The sequence below is a fragment of the Orbicella faveolata genome, unplaced genomic scaffold (genome assembly GCF_042242905.1).
Source record: "Orbicella faveolata isolate gen_17 unplaced genomic scaffold, um_ofav_v1 contig_2, whole genome shotgun sequence".
NCBI lineage: Eukaryota > Metazoa > Cnidaria > Anthozoa > Scleractinia > Merulinidae > Orbicella > Orbicella faveolata.
The window spans coordinates 3462501-3482500 of record NW_028301547.1 but is presented as its reverse complement, the minus strand read 5'-3'; the positions used below and the strand labels follow the sequence as shown (position 1 = coordinate 3482500).

Genomic DNA, 20000 nt, shown 5'->3' with positions numbered 1-20000 from the left:
ACACTGAGGTCAGCAAAGATCTTGTCATTACAGATCTTTTTGTTTTTCGATTCTTTGCTGGTTTGAAACACAAAACATGGTATAAGCAATGGTTTTTTTACACAAGACCAAACAATTTGTGCTAAATTTACGTGAATTAAACTTCTTCCGGTCTCTTATCGTTACATGAAGGGCATTCCAAGCATTGATTGGAATGACAGATGAACGCATCAAGTAGCTATAATTGTAAACAGGAAGCGAACATGTCCCAGCTAATTTCTATGAAAGGAACGACCTCGTTCAACTTTTAGTGACCTCCTACCTGTTATGCACGTACAGAATGAAGTACTTCCAAAGGAGTTGAAACACGTATGTGTTAAGAATTACCGAAAAGCTGGTAAAATCTACAAAAAATCCGAGGCTGACCCTGAAATTGAGCGCTTGCAAGAGACCAAAACTCACCAGATTCTCAGGCAAACAGGGTTAAAAGATGTACGTAAGCTAAAAAAGGAAATAACCTTGTTAACTTAAACATATTTGTACATGTGAATATTTCGTCCACTTCTCATTTCCGTGACTTAGCATGTCATGTACACGGTGGAAGTGTCATTACTAAAAACGCGAGAGGAGAGGGGAAGGGATGACTTGATACTAACGGTTTGTATCTACGTAAAACAAAATGGACCTTTACCTCAATAAGAACTGGATAATGAACAGGGAAGCGGGTTTTTTACGTAGTAAGTTTTAAGCAATTAAACAAAATTTGCATTGTTTCACCTGAACTCAGGAGTGCCAGCCCTTTTACATCCCGCCCCTCCACCCCCCTTCTCCCTCAATGATTATAAAGCAGAGGCTAATACCATTAGAGCTATATAAAAGAGGCGCAGGATCTGAAAAAGAATAAAACCAAGGTTTATTTGAGCTCAAACAGCGGCGCCGGAAACAGAAATAAAACAAGGAAATGAATGCAAGCCTTTTCGAATTATTTACGCTGGCAAAATAATCATTTCCTTGGGGGAACAACATTTGAGGAAGTTCAGGTGGTCTCGCTTAAAATTTGATCCAAAAATTGTGGCTAGGGATGGTAGCAAGTGTAATCATTTTATTGGTTTGGAGAGCTACGTAGAGCAACTAAAAATTAAGAAATTACGGACTGAACCGATCAGATGTCCGGAAGTTGTTCTCAAGCAATAACGTTACGTAATCGGTACGCTCCGAGTGTTATTTAAGAAGAGGTTTCAGTGGAACATACTCCATTATCCTCCAAGCAGTTTAGGATACAGAACAGCAGCTTGCCCATTCTGAAATCGGCCATATCTACCCTCCTGTGCTTACGAGTTTGATCATCGGCGATTTCAACTGATTGTACTTAAACGCGACATCATTGTCCCGGGACAGCGTAAACTCCAACGGAGCGTGCAATTTTTTCTAAGTTAACTCAAACTTTATCTAGCAACAATAGTGAACTGGATTCAAACTTGTGAACAGACCATGACTACATTAATACAGGTACGTCTGAAGAAAATTTGGAATTTTACACGGTTCATGATTCAATTCCTCGACATTTTCGTGCGTTTAAACTTTAACCTTTGAAACTAATATAGGTACTTAACTAAATAGGATAAGCCGAATTTGTGTATTGGCTGCGAATATCATATTTTTTCCCTATTTTTGTTCATGTTAGATTTATCCAAGTATTGGAAAAAAATAGGAAAACAAATCAGAAGCAATTTTTGTCATTCGCCGTAAACGTAACGTGTTATCACACTTTCTTAGTCACTGTTAGCTTGCTAGTCACTTGAAAAAGGGTTTGTACGACGCATGAAAATAAATTCTGCACTTGTCAATTTTGCACAAATTAAATCCTTCATTTCAAGAGCATTGGGTTTTTCATTCTTTTTTTCCAAAGCTCTCTACTTCCTCCTGACATTTCTTTCGATTGACACAGAAAATGCCAAGGCTCGTGGTCATTTTGGTGGTTCTGTAATTTGATAGGTACAACCATTGAGAAACAGAGAGGTTACTAAAGATGTCGAGATGGTACCCCGGGAGATGGCAGTGAGGAAGTAGTGATGTTTAAGGAAATGGTTGACGTGAAATTGATCATAACCAAGTTGGTAAAATTGGACGTAGTACGTGACTTTGTTTTCCCGCCTTCTCAGTTAAGTTTCTTATGCGGAAGAGTATAAACAAGACTGAAATAATTTTTTAAAAAAGGAAAAGAAATGGGAAACTCTTTTTTGAAGACCACATAAAAAATATAGAATTCCATGTAACTAGATATCTTTTTGTCATCGTCGTCGTCGTTGTTTTTATTATGTTCTGCTCTTCCTTTTTATTTTGTTTTGGCTGTGACATAACCTTTACTTTTTAATTATCATGTCCATGTCACCAAAAACTTTACGCAAAAGAAATAGAAGGATTTTTCACACAATGTATTTGGCGTTAAGCTGCGTGATAACGAGTCGGAAGCCCTGGGGCAAACCCGGGGGGCACGGTACATAAAATAAACAGGGTGAGAGAATATATTTTGAGCTTAGGACAGCAAGATCCATAAAGAAGGGCGTGCAAAACTTAAAGCAGATTAGTATCAGCAAATGACTGACCACTTAACAAATTGACGTCAGTTTTTCATGCGTCTGTCCTGCTATTGATCATGAATTTCGTCATAACATTGTCAAAGTAGCTGTGGATACACTCGGCTATCGCCTCGTCGATCCGCAGAGTTACTTTGACAATGTTATGATGAAATTCATCGTCAATAATAGGACAGACGCATTAAAAACTGACTTCAATTTCTCTTTTTACGATAACAAATTGTCAAATTGTCCGCTCTCGCTCGTTGACGCGACGCATAAATTATAAATTCATATGAATGCCCGCAATTAGCCAATGAGCACGCGAGAATTTCTGCAGTTATCGTAAAAATTTAAATTGGCTTGGTAGATCCACTCCGTGCTTTCATGAACCGTTTTTTATCCCAGGCCCAAAGTTGGTTATACGGTGCCATCAGTGGAGCAGACAACTAGTTTTGTTATTTCCAAGAAATGTTTCAAAAACAAGTTCAATAGCTGTGAGCTGTACACAGATGATTCTGTAGTCTCAGTCTTGAGGCACTATACTTAACAATGGGGAATGGTACTTCTCTGATGTCTAAGGATACAAATTTTGTCACAATCTAACGCTGACTGAGTTTGCCGAGGACACGAGGTGCGAGTTCACAACAGCGAAACAAGCTAGCGCACAGTTCCCGCCAAAATTGTCGTTGCCAAAGTCTCAAATTTGCAAAATTTTCTTTTCAAGACAAAGCGCAAGTTGTTTACCGCAGAAGTAAGCTTCTTACGTCGAGGATGTATGGAAAATTTAGTAATCATTGTACAGTGTCAAACATCACATTCATCGCGTCGATGGTGAAAACTGCCATTTTTGCCGCATTGTCTTATAAGCAACCTACACTTTTCGCTTCGAACTCTTACAAACTGTTTCAAAGCCATTTAGCACCAGCTAGTGTGGTGGCTAATTTTCTCGTCTAAACACTCCGCGTTAAGGGTACTACATTCACTTAATCGAAAAAAGTTCAGTAATGTTGCCAAAAAGATCTTAAGATCAAACAACTTGTGTTAATCTTTTTTCGTATTTTCTATTTAGATTTTAGTTACCACCGCTCTTATCCAATACCTGGTATCGACCCTTGTTCTTGGAAGACCTCGCCTCGCAGAGAGACTTTCAAACAAAAATGACGAAGGATTGAGTGACTACTTCTTTGGACTGAGCGCGCGCAGGCACAAGAGACACGTGCAGATGATGTCACGCGATGGAACAAAAGCCACACTAGACAAGGCAATGAAGTATCATCATCTTCAGAGGATAAAGAGAGACCTCAGCAGCAATCCATGTTATAAGCCTGGCTCGTTCAAAAGCATCAGGCTAGCTGATAACTCGGCGACATTTTCTGTGGAGTGTTTGCAGAGTACTACCACGGGATGCTTCCAAAATGTACAAACATATACCACCACCCTTTGCGCAGAGAACAGAACGTATTTTCCCAGCACCGGGCAAACAGTCGTGCAAGGTTGCAGCTGTGCTTGATCCAGAGCAAGACAGACACTGACTTTATTTCGTGGACTTGGCGTCCACCGGCGGATGCCAACTTTTAATCATCGTAAATGTAAAAGGTTATATGCACAGTAACTGCCCGGGGGAGGGGTACTCCCGTATATAAGGAACGGGGCTGCTCGTTGTACCTTTTAGGGGTAAAAAAAACAAAAACAAAAAACAAACAAATATAAGTTTTGTTAACTCTTGGGGTATTCAGCTTGAAAAGGTTCACAGCGGGAGCTTTCACGGTACCTCTTTCATTAAAATTTGCGATGAGCACCGCTGTCCTTTTTATATGGGAGTTCGCCCCCCCCCCCCCCCCCCCCGAATTAACTATTTCCTAACAGTTCGGAAGGCTGGCGTCATTTGCGTGTTTTCCAGCAATTTGCGCCGGGTTCCTTTGTTTTTTACTTTCAGTTTTTACTGGGTGCTTACCATTTGTCAGAATAAACCAGTTGCCGTGATGGATTTGAATTATGGTAAGGGTTTTCGAAAATCAGCAAACCAACCGATCGAGATGGCGCTTACAATTTACAATTCTATATCCAGGTATTGTTTTTGGCTGATTAGAGACTGGAAAATAAAAAAAAAATAAGCAAATGGCTAGGAAATTTCAGCCGTTACGTTCCGAACGGAAAAAGATGACTAAGGTAGTCTATAATTTCCCAACGGATTTTACGGACAATTACTGTTTCGTTTTACTTTCAACCGAAATTTCCGGATTTTTTTGGCTAAATGGTAAGCACCCATTGGCCCTTTGCTGTGATTGGTCAGTTAAACTCAGACGAAGGTCCTCGAAAAATCTGACGACTTTGTACTCTCACGATCATAGGTGATAATATCCGGCCTGTATTTATTGGATATATATTTTAAATGCCAAGACTTTTTCATTCCAGGCAAGGCCCGTATTTATAAGAGTCGCTAAGAATATGTACTCAGCTGCATCTTTTAGTAAATAGGACGACGAGGAACAACAGAAAGTTCTCAAATTCCATGTAAATATAAGGGCATAAAATAGAGAACTGAAAATATTTACAGAAATTGCAACGACTCTGGTGTAATTGACAAGTCACAGGTATTTCATAGTAGCGTGACATTTAACTGTCACGCAACACTCTTCTTTTTGCGTTGCGTGACAATCCGAACAATGACTGCAATGGATGTATATGATTGTTGTAGACTTGTTGCGGTAAACATTATCTGTACTCTGAGAGAGTTTTGCAAAAAGTATACAGTAAAATAAAAGTGACATTAAAATACGCCTGCAGTTTTGCTTCTCTACAGTTAATTCAAGTTTTTGGGTTCAGTTTTGTAATTGGCCAAATATCTGACCTGCCCCACCTCTGCAGGTGCTCTTCTCCAGCGTTTGTTATTAGCTATGTGACAAAGAAATGTTAAATTTGACACCTGCCAGATTCGGTGACACTTGTGCAGACGTCGAATGTTGTTGCAGTTGGAGTAGAATCACCGATTATCTAGCCAGCTTTGTGCATACCAGCCTAGTTTGTAGATCAAAATCACGTTGCAGACCGTCTTTTTTGCAGTCCGCGTAGGACTCTGTGTCGTGAACGTTTCTGGACGAAGTGCAGATTAGTCAAAGTCAATTTAATCTCCAGTCGTTCTTCAAAGAGCGGCAATATAGGACACAATGGCTGACGAACGCTTCAGCATTATCGACTATGTTGTTTTCTCCGTGATGTTGCTGATTTCGGCGCTAATCGGAGTATGGTATGGTTGCGGACCTGGAGGGAAACAGAAGACAACTGCTGAATATCTTCTGGGAGACCGACAAATGAAAAACTGGCCTGTCGCGATATCCCTTCTGGTGTCGTATCTCTCGGCCATAACGCTTCTCGGGGTACCGTCCGAGATTTACACCTATGGAGCCCAGTACTATGTACTTATCATCTCTTACTTTATCATCTGCTTTACCGTGGCCGTCATTTTCGTGCCGATGTTCAGGAGAGTGAATATCACCTGTGCTAATGAGGTTAGTCTGTAAAATGTAAAAGAACACGAGTTAAGCGCGCGATTATGCAGCTGACTTGCAGTGAGGGCGTTTCGGTGAGCGATAAGGCGGTTATCCCGATGCAAAACAAAAGTTTTGAGAGAAGATATGTCCTCGCGAGTTACCGAAATACCGGAACATCGCCTGTCCCGCACATGTGCTTGTAGAGGCAAAAATAAATCTATTTAGGTGCCAACATCAGGATAGATTACGCGCCAACGCGCGAGTTTCTGTCGAGGTCCACACTTGGAAAGACGAGTGGTGCATCAGGACATTTCATTGCTTCACCGATTTCCCTATCGCCGTAATTTCGCTAGAGAATTACGCGTTTCCAAAACGTTTACTTCACAGTGTGAAAATATTTACACGCTGCATGTTCACCGTCGCCGGAATTTGGGAAAAGAAAAGAAAGAAAACCTTTTGATCTGGGGAACGTTACCTTATCTCAAGTTTTATAAGTTTAGTTCTGTTTTAGCTTAGTACTTTTAAATGTTTAAATGTTTATTTTATTTATGGACTAGGACGTGAAATATTTGTGTAGATAAGAAGGTAATTGAATTCCTGCTGAACGGATATTAGAATACAATGGGCAATTTGTTTGTTTTCAGTTTCAATAGGATTTGTCTCTTGTTCTGCGCGTGCCTCTAGGGCAGATTAGGAGACGGGAAGGCGAAGTGACATATTAGAGATGTTTAGTAATTGCTTGTCTCGTAACAAACAAACCAAAAGGATTCGGAAACAAACATTTACACGAACTGATTTACACAGCTGTAGCTTCCAACGCAGACCGTCTTTTAACTTGTCACGCAATCTTCCTTCCTATAGAATCCAGGATTAGCGATTGCGTGACTAGTGCCTGCGAGCTGTAACAAAAACAAAACTACAGGTGGAAATGAAACTCAAGAGGCTTTTCTTGAACGGTTTTCAGTTACGGTTAAAGGTTCTTAATTGTCCTCTGTTCGATCTTACCTCTCTCGTGCGGGGAAATTGGAACAAATAAAGGATCCTTAACAATTAATGTATACATTTATTTTTTCCTCTTTTGTTGACAGTACCTCGAAAGGAGGTTCAGCGTTGGGGTAAGGATGGTGGGTTGTGTGTTCTTCATATTAGAATACGTAAGTATTGAAACTTCTTGGATTTCTAATTGAGGGGGACGTGAGGATTTGCGGTGTTGCGGTGTTGATAATTTTTTAATGCGGTGATGCGGTGAATAGAATCTCAACTTGCGGTGTTGCGGTGATCTCAAACCCTACGGTGTGCGATGTTTGTGTTTTTCACGCTGCGGTGTTCGGTGAAATGAAATTGTTTGCGGTGCTGGGGTGTTTTGATTAACCTTTCTCAAACCTAAATTTGACCTAAATGTAGCATGTAAACTTCGTTAACCCATGCTAATTTATGACAAACACGTACCACTGAGGTTAATAATTTGTAACCAAATACAGACCATCACTTTCCAGGCAATCTTCAATGTGCTTCGGCTGCCAATCCGAAGCTGTTTTTATTTATACGTAACTTGTCAAGTAACTCGACCTCTGCCACCCGGAGCTCAGTGTTCGGTAGACACGTGGAGGAGCGAGGACAGAAACAATCCTGGAAATTCTGGAAACGCCAAGGCCGAATATAATGTATTATTGACCGCACAGCTTCTTCTTACGAAAAAAGGAAAAGGCGGCGAAAACTACCGGCCACAAAATATATTCAGATGTCGTGTCGGCAGGGAAGAAAGAAGTCTTTCTAAGCTAAGGAAGCGTTGTAACTTACACACGTTTACAATTTTTTTCCTTTTGCTATTCGACTTCGTCTAGAGGTCATTCTGATACCGGTTTATACCCGCTCCAAGGTCCTGCGACTTTCTTGACCTTCGATTATCGATATCGAGCGCAAACGCAGCTAACTCCGGAAAGCAATACTTTCAGTCCAGATGGGGCTTCAATCAGTGGGTTTATACACCAAGAAACTGTGAGCGAAGTAGAAGAAGAGAGGGATCTGGGGTAACTCTCGAGGCTCCGCTCTTTTTTCTTCGTGCGCTTCCTAGCTTAGCGCAAGGTTTCTTCACAAGAGCAAGAAAGCGGATTTACAGGCATCAGCAGTATCGACATATGTGCAATGAAAAGCGTTGTGATGTGCTTATTTTGTGGAAAATTGTTGAAGTATAAAGGTATTATCTTCAGTGTAGACTCGCATCACGGTGCTAAAAATACGTGTTGCGGTGACGGTGTTTTGTTGACTTTTCTTGCGGTGATGCGGTGTTCGTTAATTTTTTTTTTGCGGTGTTGCGGTGTTCAGAACCTCCCCATGTCCCCCTCCTAATTAACGATTGGACTACGAGTCCTCGTTTTCTATGAGCGTATAGTCAACGACGCCCAGCCTAGCTGACTATTCGCTCATGGAAAACGAGGGCTAGTAGTATAATTGTTTTATGTCAGTAGACACTTAAAATAATTACTCCATAAACTTACGATTTGGGGTATTTTTAAACGAGCTCATTCGCGGTATTTTGAGTTATTTTGGCGAAGTACAAAATTTCCTTTAAATGGTAGGAAACCTGAAAATGACAGTTTAATAAGATAGAAAAACACCAAAGGGATAATGATAAACCATAAAGGAACAAGGATGGCTAAGGATGGAGGAGATTAACACGGATTACAAACGACGAATTTGAAAAATTGAGGCTGAACTTTTCAATATGCGCAAACTGTGAATTAGCTCCTTTAAGCCCAATGCGCGCGATCGTTTTCTATCTCCAGGCGTAGTCAATCAATGAACGTCGATGAAGAACAAAAGTTGTATATTTGTTACCGATTGCCGATTGAAATCGACAACGATAGATTCATAGATTGTTATCGGAAACTTTTGTCCTTTTTCAAGTTACACTGACAAAATGATTAACAACATTTGTCTGCGATGATTTTATTGAGACAGGAATTATCGATTTTTAGAGATTTTTGTCCGTCGATACCAATAGCGATTGTTAAATTGTAGCCTGCGAGCAGGCTCACGTTGGGAGCAAACGCGCGACCGGCGAAGAGCGAATTTGTCATCAAGAGAAACAATCAGATTCGTGGATTTTTAATGGAACACAGCTGAGTGGCTAGTAAGAGGTAGTAATTTACCATAATGAACAGCAACGATGATAAGTCTAAGCCATGTTCTGTCTTGTTTTGGTAGACCCTTTATTTATTCGTGGTCCTCTACGCACCTTCGCTTGCTTTAGAGGCTGGTAAGTTCTTATGTTTAGACTGAAATTAAAGTATGCATCGTGCCAATTATTGCATTCCACCGTTACATACTTGTTAAGGTGTTTGTGGGTAAAGTAGTTTATTAAAACTCTCGTAAAACAACTGAATGAACGAGTACATTTTACAATCTTAAATTATCTAAAGTACAGTAATTTATAAATATAACAGTGGTACTATCAATTGAGTCACATAAAATATTTAAATGTAAAAAAAGTCTTCTACTCTCTTTGTCGTGCAGGCCTGCATGTTTACAAGTATAACAGTGATACTATCAACTGAGTCACATAAAATATTTAAATGTAAAAAAGTCCTCTACTCTCTTTGTCGTGCAGGCCTGAATGGCAGGAAGAGACTTGGGTTTCTTCTGGGTAGTATTTCTACTCCTTCCTGAATGGAATTATACCCGTCCCCCCACCCGGTATTAAATTCGCCGGTATCTGTTTATGCACTTTAGCAGGGCACGGTTAGATTTAAGTGTCTTGCCCAAAGCACAACAGAGTGATTCCGACCAAGGCTCGAACCCAAGCTGCTTAATCATGACTTCCAGCGCGTTTATAAACCAGTATACCACCAAAGCTCTCCCATGTGTACAATCCATGTTAAGTTAAAACGCTTGTTAATGATTGGCATTTTTATCCAAGTCATTTTCTTAACAGATTGCTATACATCATTTCTTTTAATTTCATTTTTGAGAATCGGTATCATGTGAAACACAGGAAAGTAGGTTTTCTCACACGCTCGGTTTCTTTCTCTTTTGCAGTTGCTGGTATTCCACTGACCGCTTCTATCCTCACCACTGGGGTCGTTTGTACTTTTTACACCAGTCTGGTGAGTAAGCGTTTGACAACACAACTTATCAGTTAATGAAAGCGCGCATGCAAACTAAGAGTTTGTCACGACGTTGCCGAGTGGTTTAGGGCGCTGGATTTGAGCTCTGGAGGTCCCTGGTTCAATTCACAGTCTTCACCCTACCGACCGTCATTTGTATTTTCTCTCGGTAGTCTTGAGTTCAACTCCTCGACCAAGTTGTGTAAATAGCCAACTGGTCAACCTCCCACCAATTGGGGTTCTTATAATTAGTATTTTATGTTCCATTTGAAATATTTTTTTTTCTTTATAGTTTATGATATATTTGCAAGATTTGTCTAATTATTTACAGACTGTTCCCAATTAACGCAACGGTTAAATTATATATTTATTTATATTTGAGTATGGTTCGTTAAGTTAAACACTTACTGCAATGATTCTATTTAGCGCCTTTATTCCAATAAACGCCCTCTTTCTGATTTTCCTTCAGGGTGGACTGAAAGCCGTAGTGTGGACTGACGTGTTTCAGTCCGCAGTGATGGTCGGAGGTCTCATTACAGTTGCAGTCATCGGCAGTGTTGAAGTCGGAGGTTTGAGTAAAGTGTGGGAAATCAACGAGCACTTTAATAGGACCACGTTTTTCGAGTAAGTACAACTTGTTATTTAGTTCATTAGCATTACTCAGTGTCAATCCTATCTGTACCCCCGTTCACACCAGTTTGCTGATTTTGTCCCCCCCCCCCCCCCCCTCCGTAACCCCTTATATGCACTATATAGGCAGGTGCGGCCCCAAAGGGTGTGGCTTTTGAGCAGTTATGGCCTGAGAAAGGGCATAGATTTTTCCCATTTTGGTCTGAAATAAGGTATCTTTTCACTCTGGCTTAGCATTGTGTTTTTTGCTCACGAGGAACTATTTTTTCCGCATTAACATTGGCAAATTTGTAGTCCCTCTCAAATGCTCATGTAAATGGAAACCATGCCTGGTTCGCTGCCTTCATACAATGGAGCCGTGCACTAATTTGGGAGGTCTGAAATGGGGTGTCGGCTTTTAGCTCAGGTCTGAAATAGGTTAGGGAAAGTCACAGGTTTTGGTCCGAAACAGGGTACAGAGGCCTGTTTCTCGAAAGCACCGGGAACTTTTCGGGCCCGTAAAGCCATTTTTAGTTCATCTGTACCTAAAAACTCCTTGTATGAAGAGAACCTCTGTTCATATTAAGAATCTGTGAATAAAACAGCTCTGTAATCATAAGGTTTGAGATTTTGCCATGACTTTCCGGGTGCGAAAACTTTACGGCTCCTACGAGAAACCCCCCCAGGTTTCAAGGTTCGGGCCTGACACCCCGGCCAAAAACTTTGGGGAGTGTGCGCTGTTTACCCACAGAGTCGGTCCCCAATCTTAGGCGTCCTAATTATAAGTTAATTGTCGCTTGATTAATTGATTGATCGCTTAACTGATCGATCGATTGATTGATTCGTTCATTTGTTAAGTGTGCGTTTATATCGTTCCAGCTTTAATCCAGACCCCAAGGTGCGAAACACGTTTTGGACATTAACTATTGGTGGAGCCTTCACTGCCATGCCTGTGTGGACTGTAAGCCAGACGGCAGTCCAGCGTTTTCTCGCCATAAGATCCTTGAAAGACGCGAAATGGTAACGAACAAATTAAATGAATACTGTTCAGCCTTTCCAATTGGAAACAAGGTTTATCTTCCTTTACTCTTGCCCCTCCTCAGTGGGTGCTTCGAGTGATAACGGAAATATTTTTGTTAACAATTAAGTATTTTAATTTGTTTTTTACCTACTTGCAATTTACACTAGGAATAAAGTAGGGTATTCTAACTGCTGAAATGTCCACAAAACGCGTTCATACGCAATGCTATCATCCTCTATTGCCCCAATGAATAGACTTCGATTACCCGTAAGTCCTGAGGGGACCTACCTTGACTATATTTGTGCTTTTGACCAGGTTTTCTGCCGCTTTCGGCAAGCTACACAGTGATAAGTTGTATTAAGTGTTTGAAAATTTAATCAGCGCCTAGCTTCCAATAAGCGCACACCTCGAATAAGCGCCCACTCTCAATTGCAATGTCCAAAAATTTAATAAGCGCCCAGGGCGGCTAATCGAATAAATACGGTATCTCTGTTGTGCGATTCCCCCCCCCCCCCCCCCCCTCCAAACCAGGCTTAATCTTCCCAGCAATATCTTAGCCTTGTCTGGGCAGTGAATTACCATATTTTCGATGAGAATATAATGATTTACGATTTAACCTTATTCCCTTCAATCTCTCTTGTACTCAGTTTTTTTTTTTTTTTTAAGGGCCGTGTGGATGAACGTTCCTGGTCTTATTGTCATCGTCACCCTATGTTGTTTGGACGGACTCGTTATTTTCGCTGTGTACTCGGGGTGTGACCTTATAAAGTCTGGCAAAATTACCAGCAATGACCAGGTAAAAATACCATAGCACTATATATCAATGCCATTCACCCAAAAGCTGTAAAATGACACAAATTTGGATTGTTCTCTAACGATTTACGTAAGAACCGTTCTGTAATATTCACGTTTTCCTCATGCCTTTCTCATCACAGACGCTGCCATACTTTGTAATCAACAAGCTTCACAACCTGAAGGGTCTGCCGGGAATGTTCACGGCCTGTTTGTATGCAGGGGCTCTAAGGTAACGTATCTGTGTAGTGGGGGTGGGGGGTGGGCTAATGGAAGACGAGTCCAAATCGGAAGTGTTCCTAGGAGGATTTAGAAACATGATCGCTTGGAAAAGTTTAAGGAACGAAGGAGGGCGGTAAAATTCTTTTCTGGATAAGTCCTGGAAATACATGCTTCCAACTCCTATTGCAAGGATCTCTCTTCCCCACCCTACTAAGGGAGCTAATTCTCAGGCATGCCACTTAGATGAAAAACGAAATCAAATATTTTAGGTAGGCATAATAGGCTTAAAAATCCTAGCTGGCAGGAGGAAGACCAGTTGGCTATTTACATGCGTGACCGAGGAGTTGAACCAGGGTCTACCGAGAAACAACTCCAGCTAAGTGGTCAGAGGGGGACTTGAACCTGCGACCTCAAGATTTTAGGTCCGACGCCCTAACCACTGGGCCAAATAAATAAAAATAACTGGCTAAAGGAATCAACACTCAAACCTGAATGGAGTTATATAATTTTGTTTATCCCAAAGCACGGGATCATCGGCTCTTAATGCCATGTCACTGGTGGTTCTAGAGGACATCATCAAGAAGAGAATGAAAGATCTGACCGACTCGGATGCCGCTAAAATTTGCAAGATCATCGGTTAGTCACCTAGCGCCTGTGTAGCATAACTGAGTTAAGTGAAATAATAAGTTTACAAACATTGAACGACAAACCAGTAACAAACAAACCTCGGGTAAACAACACCGAGTTACAAGAATGCAGGCTGCACGACGCAAAAGAATGGTTTATTTACTGACTAACTTAAACTCTTTGTTGTCTGTAATTTCAAGGGGCCATTTCTTGGTTTCTTTGGGCCTCTGCCTCACAGCCCTTGCCTCACGACGAGGCCATATGAGTAATCGTTCGTTCGCTAGTCTGCTTTACTTGGGTGTTGGCTTTTACGCAAAACAAACTCGTTTTTCACTATAGCAATTTATATTAGATTTTGTCTAGTTTCCTCTTTAGTGTATATCTGACCGTATTCGCAAAAACATGCCCGCAGAGAACTCAAGACAACGGCAAGGAGATTGGCCCGTCACGCACTACTTGGCATATGCCTCTCCAGCAGGGTCCCTCCCAATACAGAACCTTAGGCAGTATTCAACAACTGAGCAGTGCCCAGCCACATAGTTAGAATCAATGTTATTTAGCACTAAAAACGCAAGTTTGGCTAAGTAAAGGTGTCACTAAAAGTCACCATACCATCGTCCTTCTTTTGGCCGCTGGCCGCTATGGAGCAAACCACCAGTAGTTTGGCCAGTGCCATTTCCCCCCAGCCCGGCCTTGACGGAGTCTCGTTAGGTTTTAGAGAGCTGGCTAAGCGAGTCTAAGTAAAAGCCTAGAGGGCATGTTTTCTTCGAGGTCGCGCAGATATATGCACCGTAAATCCTCGAATTAGCGCCCGGAGCGCTTATTTCAAATTTACGAGAAGACGGGGGGAGGGTGTGCTTAATCATCTGCGCATAATCACCAACATAGCCTGTTTATCGACATGAAAATCTGATCTTAAAATTAAATCGCGGCACCGTTAGTACTTGTGATTTTTTTCCAAACTTAACGTGTTCACAAACTAAAACATTGTACATATCTAATTCTACAAGACCAAAACTATACATCCTTTGTTGTCTCATTACTCGTCCACAAAATGAGGAGATGGCAGGGGGCGCTTATTCGACGGGGAGGGTGGGGCGTCGCTTGTTTTAATTTTGACTGATAGGAGGGACGCTTATTTGAAGGGCGCTTACTCGAAGGGGGGGGGGGGGGCGCTAATTTGAGGATTTACGGGGAAATTATGTAACTGTGAAACATGTAACCAAAACAGATTGTTATAGCGACGATTTCTATAGGGCAATCGCAATCTAAATGGATGTTTGACGTTTAATTTTTTTTTTCAAGCGTTGGCATTTGGTGTGATCGTGATCGCTGGAGCGTTTGTAGTCAAGTATGTTGGAACTATGGTTTTGCAGGTAAGCGTTGATTTCTATTAACATGTAGCTATTCATAAAAATAAAAAAAAAGTTTGATTTCACTTGAAGTCTCACGGCACTTCGGAATGTTAACCAAAGAGGATTGATCAATTACTAAACGTACTACAGTGCATGTGTGCTGGTGTGGCAAAGCAAGCAAAACGGAGCAGAGTAGAGCGGAGCAGAGCAGAGCAGCGCAGCGCAACGCGTTCTGACTATACTTATGAATTTCTTGCCTTCTTTGCCAGAGTACTTTAATAAAAGACTTTGCACAAAAACATTACTGCATTTCATTTATTTTTAGGAACCTTTATGCCAAAAATTTCACAATTATCGGAAATCCAAACTGTACTTCTATTGGATTTCCACCCGAGGCCATTAAGTCATTGAAAAAAAGTCGCTCCGTATATACTGACTGAAAGTGAAATTGTTTCTTTGATTACCTCGTTAGCTTGCCTACAGTATTTTCGGGATCTGTGGTGGGCCATTACTTGGCATTTTTCTGCTGGGAATGTTTGTGCGCCGAGCAAATGCAAAGGTGAGTGGATGTGAGGTAGAGTTGTTATTCGAAAACATCTGAGGCATCGAGATATTAAACCAGAAATAACGAATAACAAAACGACGATATGCAAACCCCGCTGTTATTGCGGATCCTTAAGCTCATCTTGATGCTTAAGCGTGCTATTTTAAATGTGTCCCTGTTATCGTTTGGCGCTAGGAATTTACTTCATTGAAACAACGAAAAGTTGAAACGCGGTCAAGAGATTTGGAAAAGCTCCAAATACTGTGAATTTTCGGTTTAAATCCTCTTACATACGATGTTAGCCATTTTAAACTCTTCTCACGTGTTTAATATTTGCCCACTCGAGAACCGTCTTAGTCTCTTGTGCAGACGCTCTACGGGCTCGTCACGCAATCTTTTTTCCCTGAGGTTGGCGCGGAGTACGTGACGAGCAATCAGAACGTCTGGGAAGGAGGCTAGAGACGTCTGGAATTTGACCAAAAAAAGACATACTGATGACGTAACTCCTCAAAGATCTGTATAGCGTCTCTGACTGGTTACTACTTGGGCGCGAAAATTGAAACGCGAGCAACATCCAATCAGAGAATCTTAAAGTGCCTATGAAGTAAAAAATATTTGCTGCTTAGTTGAAAGGCTTTTCAAAGTAAAGAAGAATGGCGTTTTCCCTTTTGGAATATCTTTTTTCGTTTTAGAGATATTTACGTTTTTGTAAGGAAAGTGATGACGTCATAGGTGGTTCCACTAAAACAGCACAACACTCAATCGAGAATAACTCTAGAAATATTAAAGCAGCGTTCTTTAAACTTGGCAACAGCAATGTACATCACAAAAGAAACATAATGACACTCGTCGTGCTGTTGCCATGACAACAGTTATGCCGCTGAGTCTGTTTTAATTAAGACTAAAATTTCCAGATTTTATCTTAAACAAGGATCATCCACTCCCACCAATCTAATAGGGAGAGTTAAGACAATATGGGAACCATGTGTGTTCCGAACAAGACCCTCTGTCCCACTTTAGAAGGTTGCAAATGGGGATATTTGGTTTTTCACAGAAAGAGACTGGAGCCAAGAGTGTTGCCATGGCAACAGCGTAGTAGGTGTCATTCTGTTTCTTTTGTAATGTACATTGCTGTTGCCAAGTTTGAAGAACACTGCTTTAATATTTCTACAATTATTCCCGATTGAGTGTTGTGCTGTTTTGGATTAACCACCTATGACATCATCACTTTCCTCATTTGCATAATACAAAAACGTGAATATATCTAAAACGAAAAAAGATATTCCAACAACGAAAACGCCATTCTTCTTTACTTTGAAAAGCCTCTCAAACAAGCAGCAATTATTTTGAGTTTTTCGTCTTTTGCACTCATGCCAAGCTAACAGGATGCCTACTTTTCAACAACTCTGCCACAGGGTGCGTACGCTGGTGTTTTCACTGGAGCGGCGCTGACCTCCTGGGTGTTCTTGGGTTCAGTTTTCTACCCTCCCAATAAATACCCTGGCACCACCTCGGTTAGGGACTGCCAGTTTTATAAGGATGCTGTCTATTACACCACGAACGCCTCGGCGGGTGTCAACGTCACTGCAAAACAATACAACTACTCGATGGAAATCCTCGACGAGTATGGAGATGGATACGTCTACAATCTTCATGAGCCTCATGGGTAAGAAACGTCTTTCTTTAAATAATGCAGGTGGTAAACATTGGTGATAGGACTAAATGGAGTTTAGTTTGGTCTGTTAGAGCATCATTCAATCGAGTGTCGTAAGACTAATTACTTACCACTGAGACTACTCAGCCAATCTCAAACCGTAGTAAATTCAAAACCAAGGGACTGTGCAATAATTACCTGGATGGGGGAGGGGGTTGGAAAATTAGAGGGGGGGTAGACGAGAGAGAGGGGGGGATTGGATGTAAAATTTAATATGTGTGGGAATGCCTTGTTTGAAAAGCTTCAGAAATTAAAAGAAGACCATGTTCGTCAGGGGCAGTACTTCCTTGAGTAACTTAAGTTTTCCTGCACTCCAACGTGCGATAGATGACTTAATGAAGGTTGGACAAGAGGTGTTCCTGACCAACGTTCTCCAGTTCCAACCCTAGATGCTACTTCGCCTGGAAAGTACTTACCATTCACTACGGTAACGTCCACTGGAGACCAGATCGACAAGTTTCTCCCAAGTGTCCAGATAAAGAGATTGTTCAATGAGGGAAAATTGTCCTCTTCTGAAGAGAGGTCTCTGCCAGAGGTGTGTTCCCAGTACAACGTGGACGAGACTGCATGTAAAAGTTATGTACAGCACCTTGAATTCCATGATGCAAAAGCCAAAAAAAAGAGTAAGAGAAAGGAAGACTCTTCCGCTTATTTCTTGGACAGTTGAAAAACATGTAAAAGCACTTACCAACAAGCAGCTGAAAATGTATCTAAAGCAAAAAGGTCTTAAGATAAGTGGAAGCAAGACTGAGTTGATTGATCGAGTTCTCACCCACGCACGTGGGAACTTAAGTGCCAGAGATGCTGTAGAAGATGAGGAATCTCCCAGTTCATGCGAAGACGACACAAGCTCAGAGTCCAGCGATTCTGATGACTCTTCAAATGACTCTTTGACATACATCGAGGAGTCATTTGAAGTGATGTTTGTACCGGAGGAAGAACTCCAACAAGTAAACTAGGTATGAGGGAATCAGTGGGAGGACACTTTTTTCAAAGCGGAGGTGTTAGCCTTAATATTATCATTATGTGAGGGGGAGAGGTTGAAATTAATTTATGTTTAAGAAGAGCGGGGTATGACTTAGTTTTGGGGCATATTTCATCCATTTCCCAGCCTCGCCCCCCCTCCCCCCTCCCCCCCCCCCCCCTTCCTTCCAGGTAGTTATTGCGCAGTCCACAAAATCAAAGTAATCGACACTCAGTGAACCTTTTCGGCGATTCGGCGGCCATTTTGAATTCTATTGTTTCAAATAGCTATTATGGGATGCTTAGGAGACAAACACAACTAATTTGGCCCCTGAGCATCTCATAATAGCTATTTGAATCAGCAGAATTCAAAATGGCCGCCGTATCGCCGAAAGGTCCATTGAAAACCCCGCTCTATCATACGGTTATGACTTGACGGTTATGTAAAAATCTCTCCGGCTTCACTTATTCAAACAATCAGATGCCCTTGGCACCGGTTACGTGCATTTGCTTCGCGTTCTTGTTGGTTCATTGAGACTGTGTTGTTTCTTATGTTGTGATTTGTTGTGACAATACCCACACTACGCCGAACTGAAAAGCTCTCTATTTCAATATTCTCTCCACAGTGTTGCTATCGCAGATGATTTTTATCACATCTCGTACCTGTGGTTCAGTGCTATTTCTGTACTGACGTCATTTGTCGTGGGAATCTTGGTGAGCTTTGCTTTTGGTAAGTACGCAAAATTTTATAGATATTATAGATTTATATATTATAGATTTTACCTACCGGTGAACAATGGTAGGTGCGTTTAACTCTCAAGTGTTCCAAGTTGGAGCGCTGGTCCGGGTCATTTTGTCGGGTTATTTTCTCTACTCCTTGTTTGGTTTGCTATTATTTTTGCAAAATAACACCTTGCATACGGCTGGTGCGCCTGAAATTTGAATTGAGCAATCAGGGTTCAGCAGGCGGGAAAAAATGTTCTGTCTTGACGTCAATATATGTCAACAGGAAAGGCATTGAAGTCGGGCAACTTTTCTCACTGGAGACGGCATTGCATATTCACGAAAAGGGATTTATAATTTCAGAAACCATATCAAATTGTATAATGTGAAAAATATTCAAGCTTTTACATGTAATTTGACGCCAAAATGGGTCGTCCGCTTCCGGCAATTAGCTCGTAGTCTATCGAGTGCCGCCAAGTAGGATAATAGTTGTGTTATTTTGAACAAAATGTGTTGTTGCTCGTCAAATTAAACCCAGAATTGTGGAGTTAAGTATTAGGAGAGACCAAAGCAACTTTAGCATTGTCTTTAATTATTTTTTTAGCTGCCTTAAGAAAAAAGACTATTATCGTTTCGTTTAGGTAGGACAGCTCGGTTTTGACTGCCGCTCTCGTACTGCGGGCGCAGCGATTTATACAAGGATTGATTAATTATTAATTTTGAATTAACTTGGTGCGAACAATTCCTTAGATACGAATATTTTACGCTATTTTTCCCTCCTTAGAAACCAAAGAAGACCGCGCTAGAGAAATCGATCCCAGGCTGCTTTTCCCGCTGAAGGAGTGGTTATATGGGTTTTTGCCAGATCACAAGTTCTCCTGGGAAATTGATGAAAGTCAACCTGAACTGAAGGATTTTGCTCACAGGGTACTATACACTGTATATATATTATCAGCTGGCAATACAACTTTTAGCCAATTCTCAGCTAGCAGAAAATTAAATCTCCTCGACACCCTCTTACTTAGTTAGCTTTTTATATGTTTTTTTTTCTTTTTTCTTTTTTTTTTGTAAGCTAGTACACCAGAAAATAAAATTGTTTTGTTACCTTTGTATTTATTCCCTTGTTCATTTGTTTTGTTAGGAAGTCGTAGTTGGCGCTTGTGAGGATGATCATGGAAAGCTTAGAAAACACCGCGGGCACAGTATCCTGGATGAGGAAGTAACCGAACAAAACGAAACAGTGTTCTGAATGTTTCAACTGAAATTAAGTACTCC

At 41.2% G+C, this 20000-nt stretch overlaps 2 protein-coding genes across 2 annotated transcripts in view; both read left to right on the top strand.

Annotated features, from left to right (window-relative positions):
- Window positions 1–1005: 1005 nt before the first annotated feature.
- LOC149111626 (uncharacterized) lies at window positions 1006–5334 on the top strand. Its single transcript, XM_089288840.1, has 2 exons — window positions 1006–1488; window positions 3628–5334. The coding sequence occupies exons 1-2, from the start codon at window positions 1471–1473 to the stop codon at window positions 4066–4068; spliced, it is 459 nt and encodes a 152-aa protein (XP_089144966.1). The 5' UTR covers window positions 1006–1470; the 3' UTR covers window positions 4069–5334.
- A 162-nt stretch (window positions 5335–5496) lies between these two features.
- The window catches only part of LOC110045728 (sodium-coupled monocarboxylate transporter 1-like), a 14817-nt gene continuing 313 nt past the window's right edge, over window positions 5497–20000 (top strand). Inside the window, exons 1-15 of the mRNA XM_020751349.2 lie at window positions 5497–6067; window positions 7138–7203; window positions 9257–9308; window positions 10088–10155; window positions 10625–10779; window positions 11644–11784; window positions 12452–12581; window positions 12721–12809; window positions 13323–13435; window positions 14732–14802; window positions 15254–15340; window positions 16741–16991; window positions 18629–18732; window positions 19510–19652; window positions 19867–20000. The exon at window positions 19867–20000 is cut by the window's right edge and continues 313 nt beyond it. Of these exons, the coding sequence (XP_020607008.2) occupies window positions 5726–6067; window positions 7138–7203; window positions 9257–9308; window positions 10088–10155; window positions 10625–10779; window positions 11644–11784; window positions 12452–12581; window positions 12721–12809; window positions 13323–13435; window positions 14732–14802; window positions 15254–15340; window positions 16741–16991; window positions 18629–18732; window positions 19510–19652; window positions 19867–19974 (1920 nt within the window). The 5' untranslated portion in view covers window positions 5497–5725 and the 3' untranslated portion in view covers window positions 19975–20000. The remainder of the gene's footprint in view (window positions 6068–7137; window positions 7204–9256; window positions 9309–10087; window positions 10156–10624; window positions 10780–11643; window positions 11785–12451; window positions 12582–12720; window positions 12810–13322; window positions 13436–14731; window positions 14803–15253; window positions 15341–16740; window positions 16992–18628; window positions 18733–19509; window positions 19653–19866) is intronic.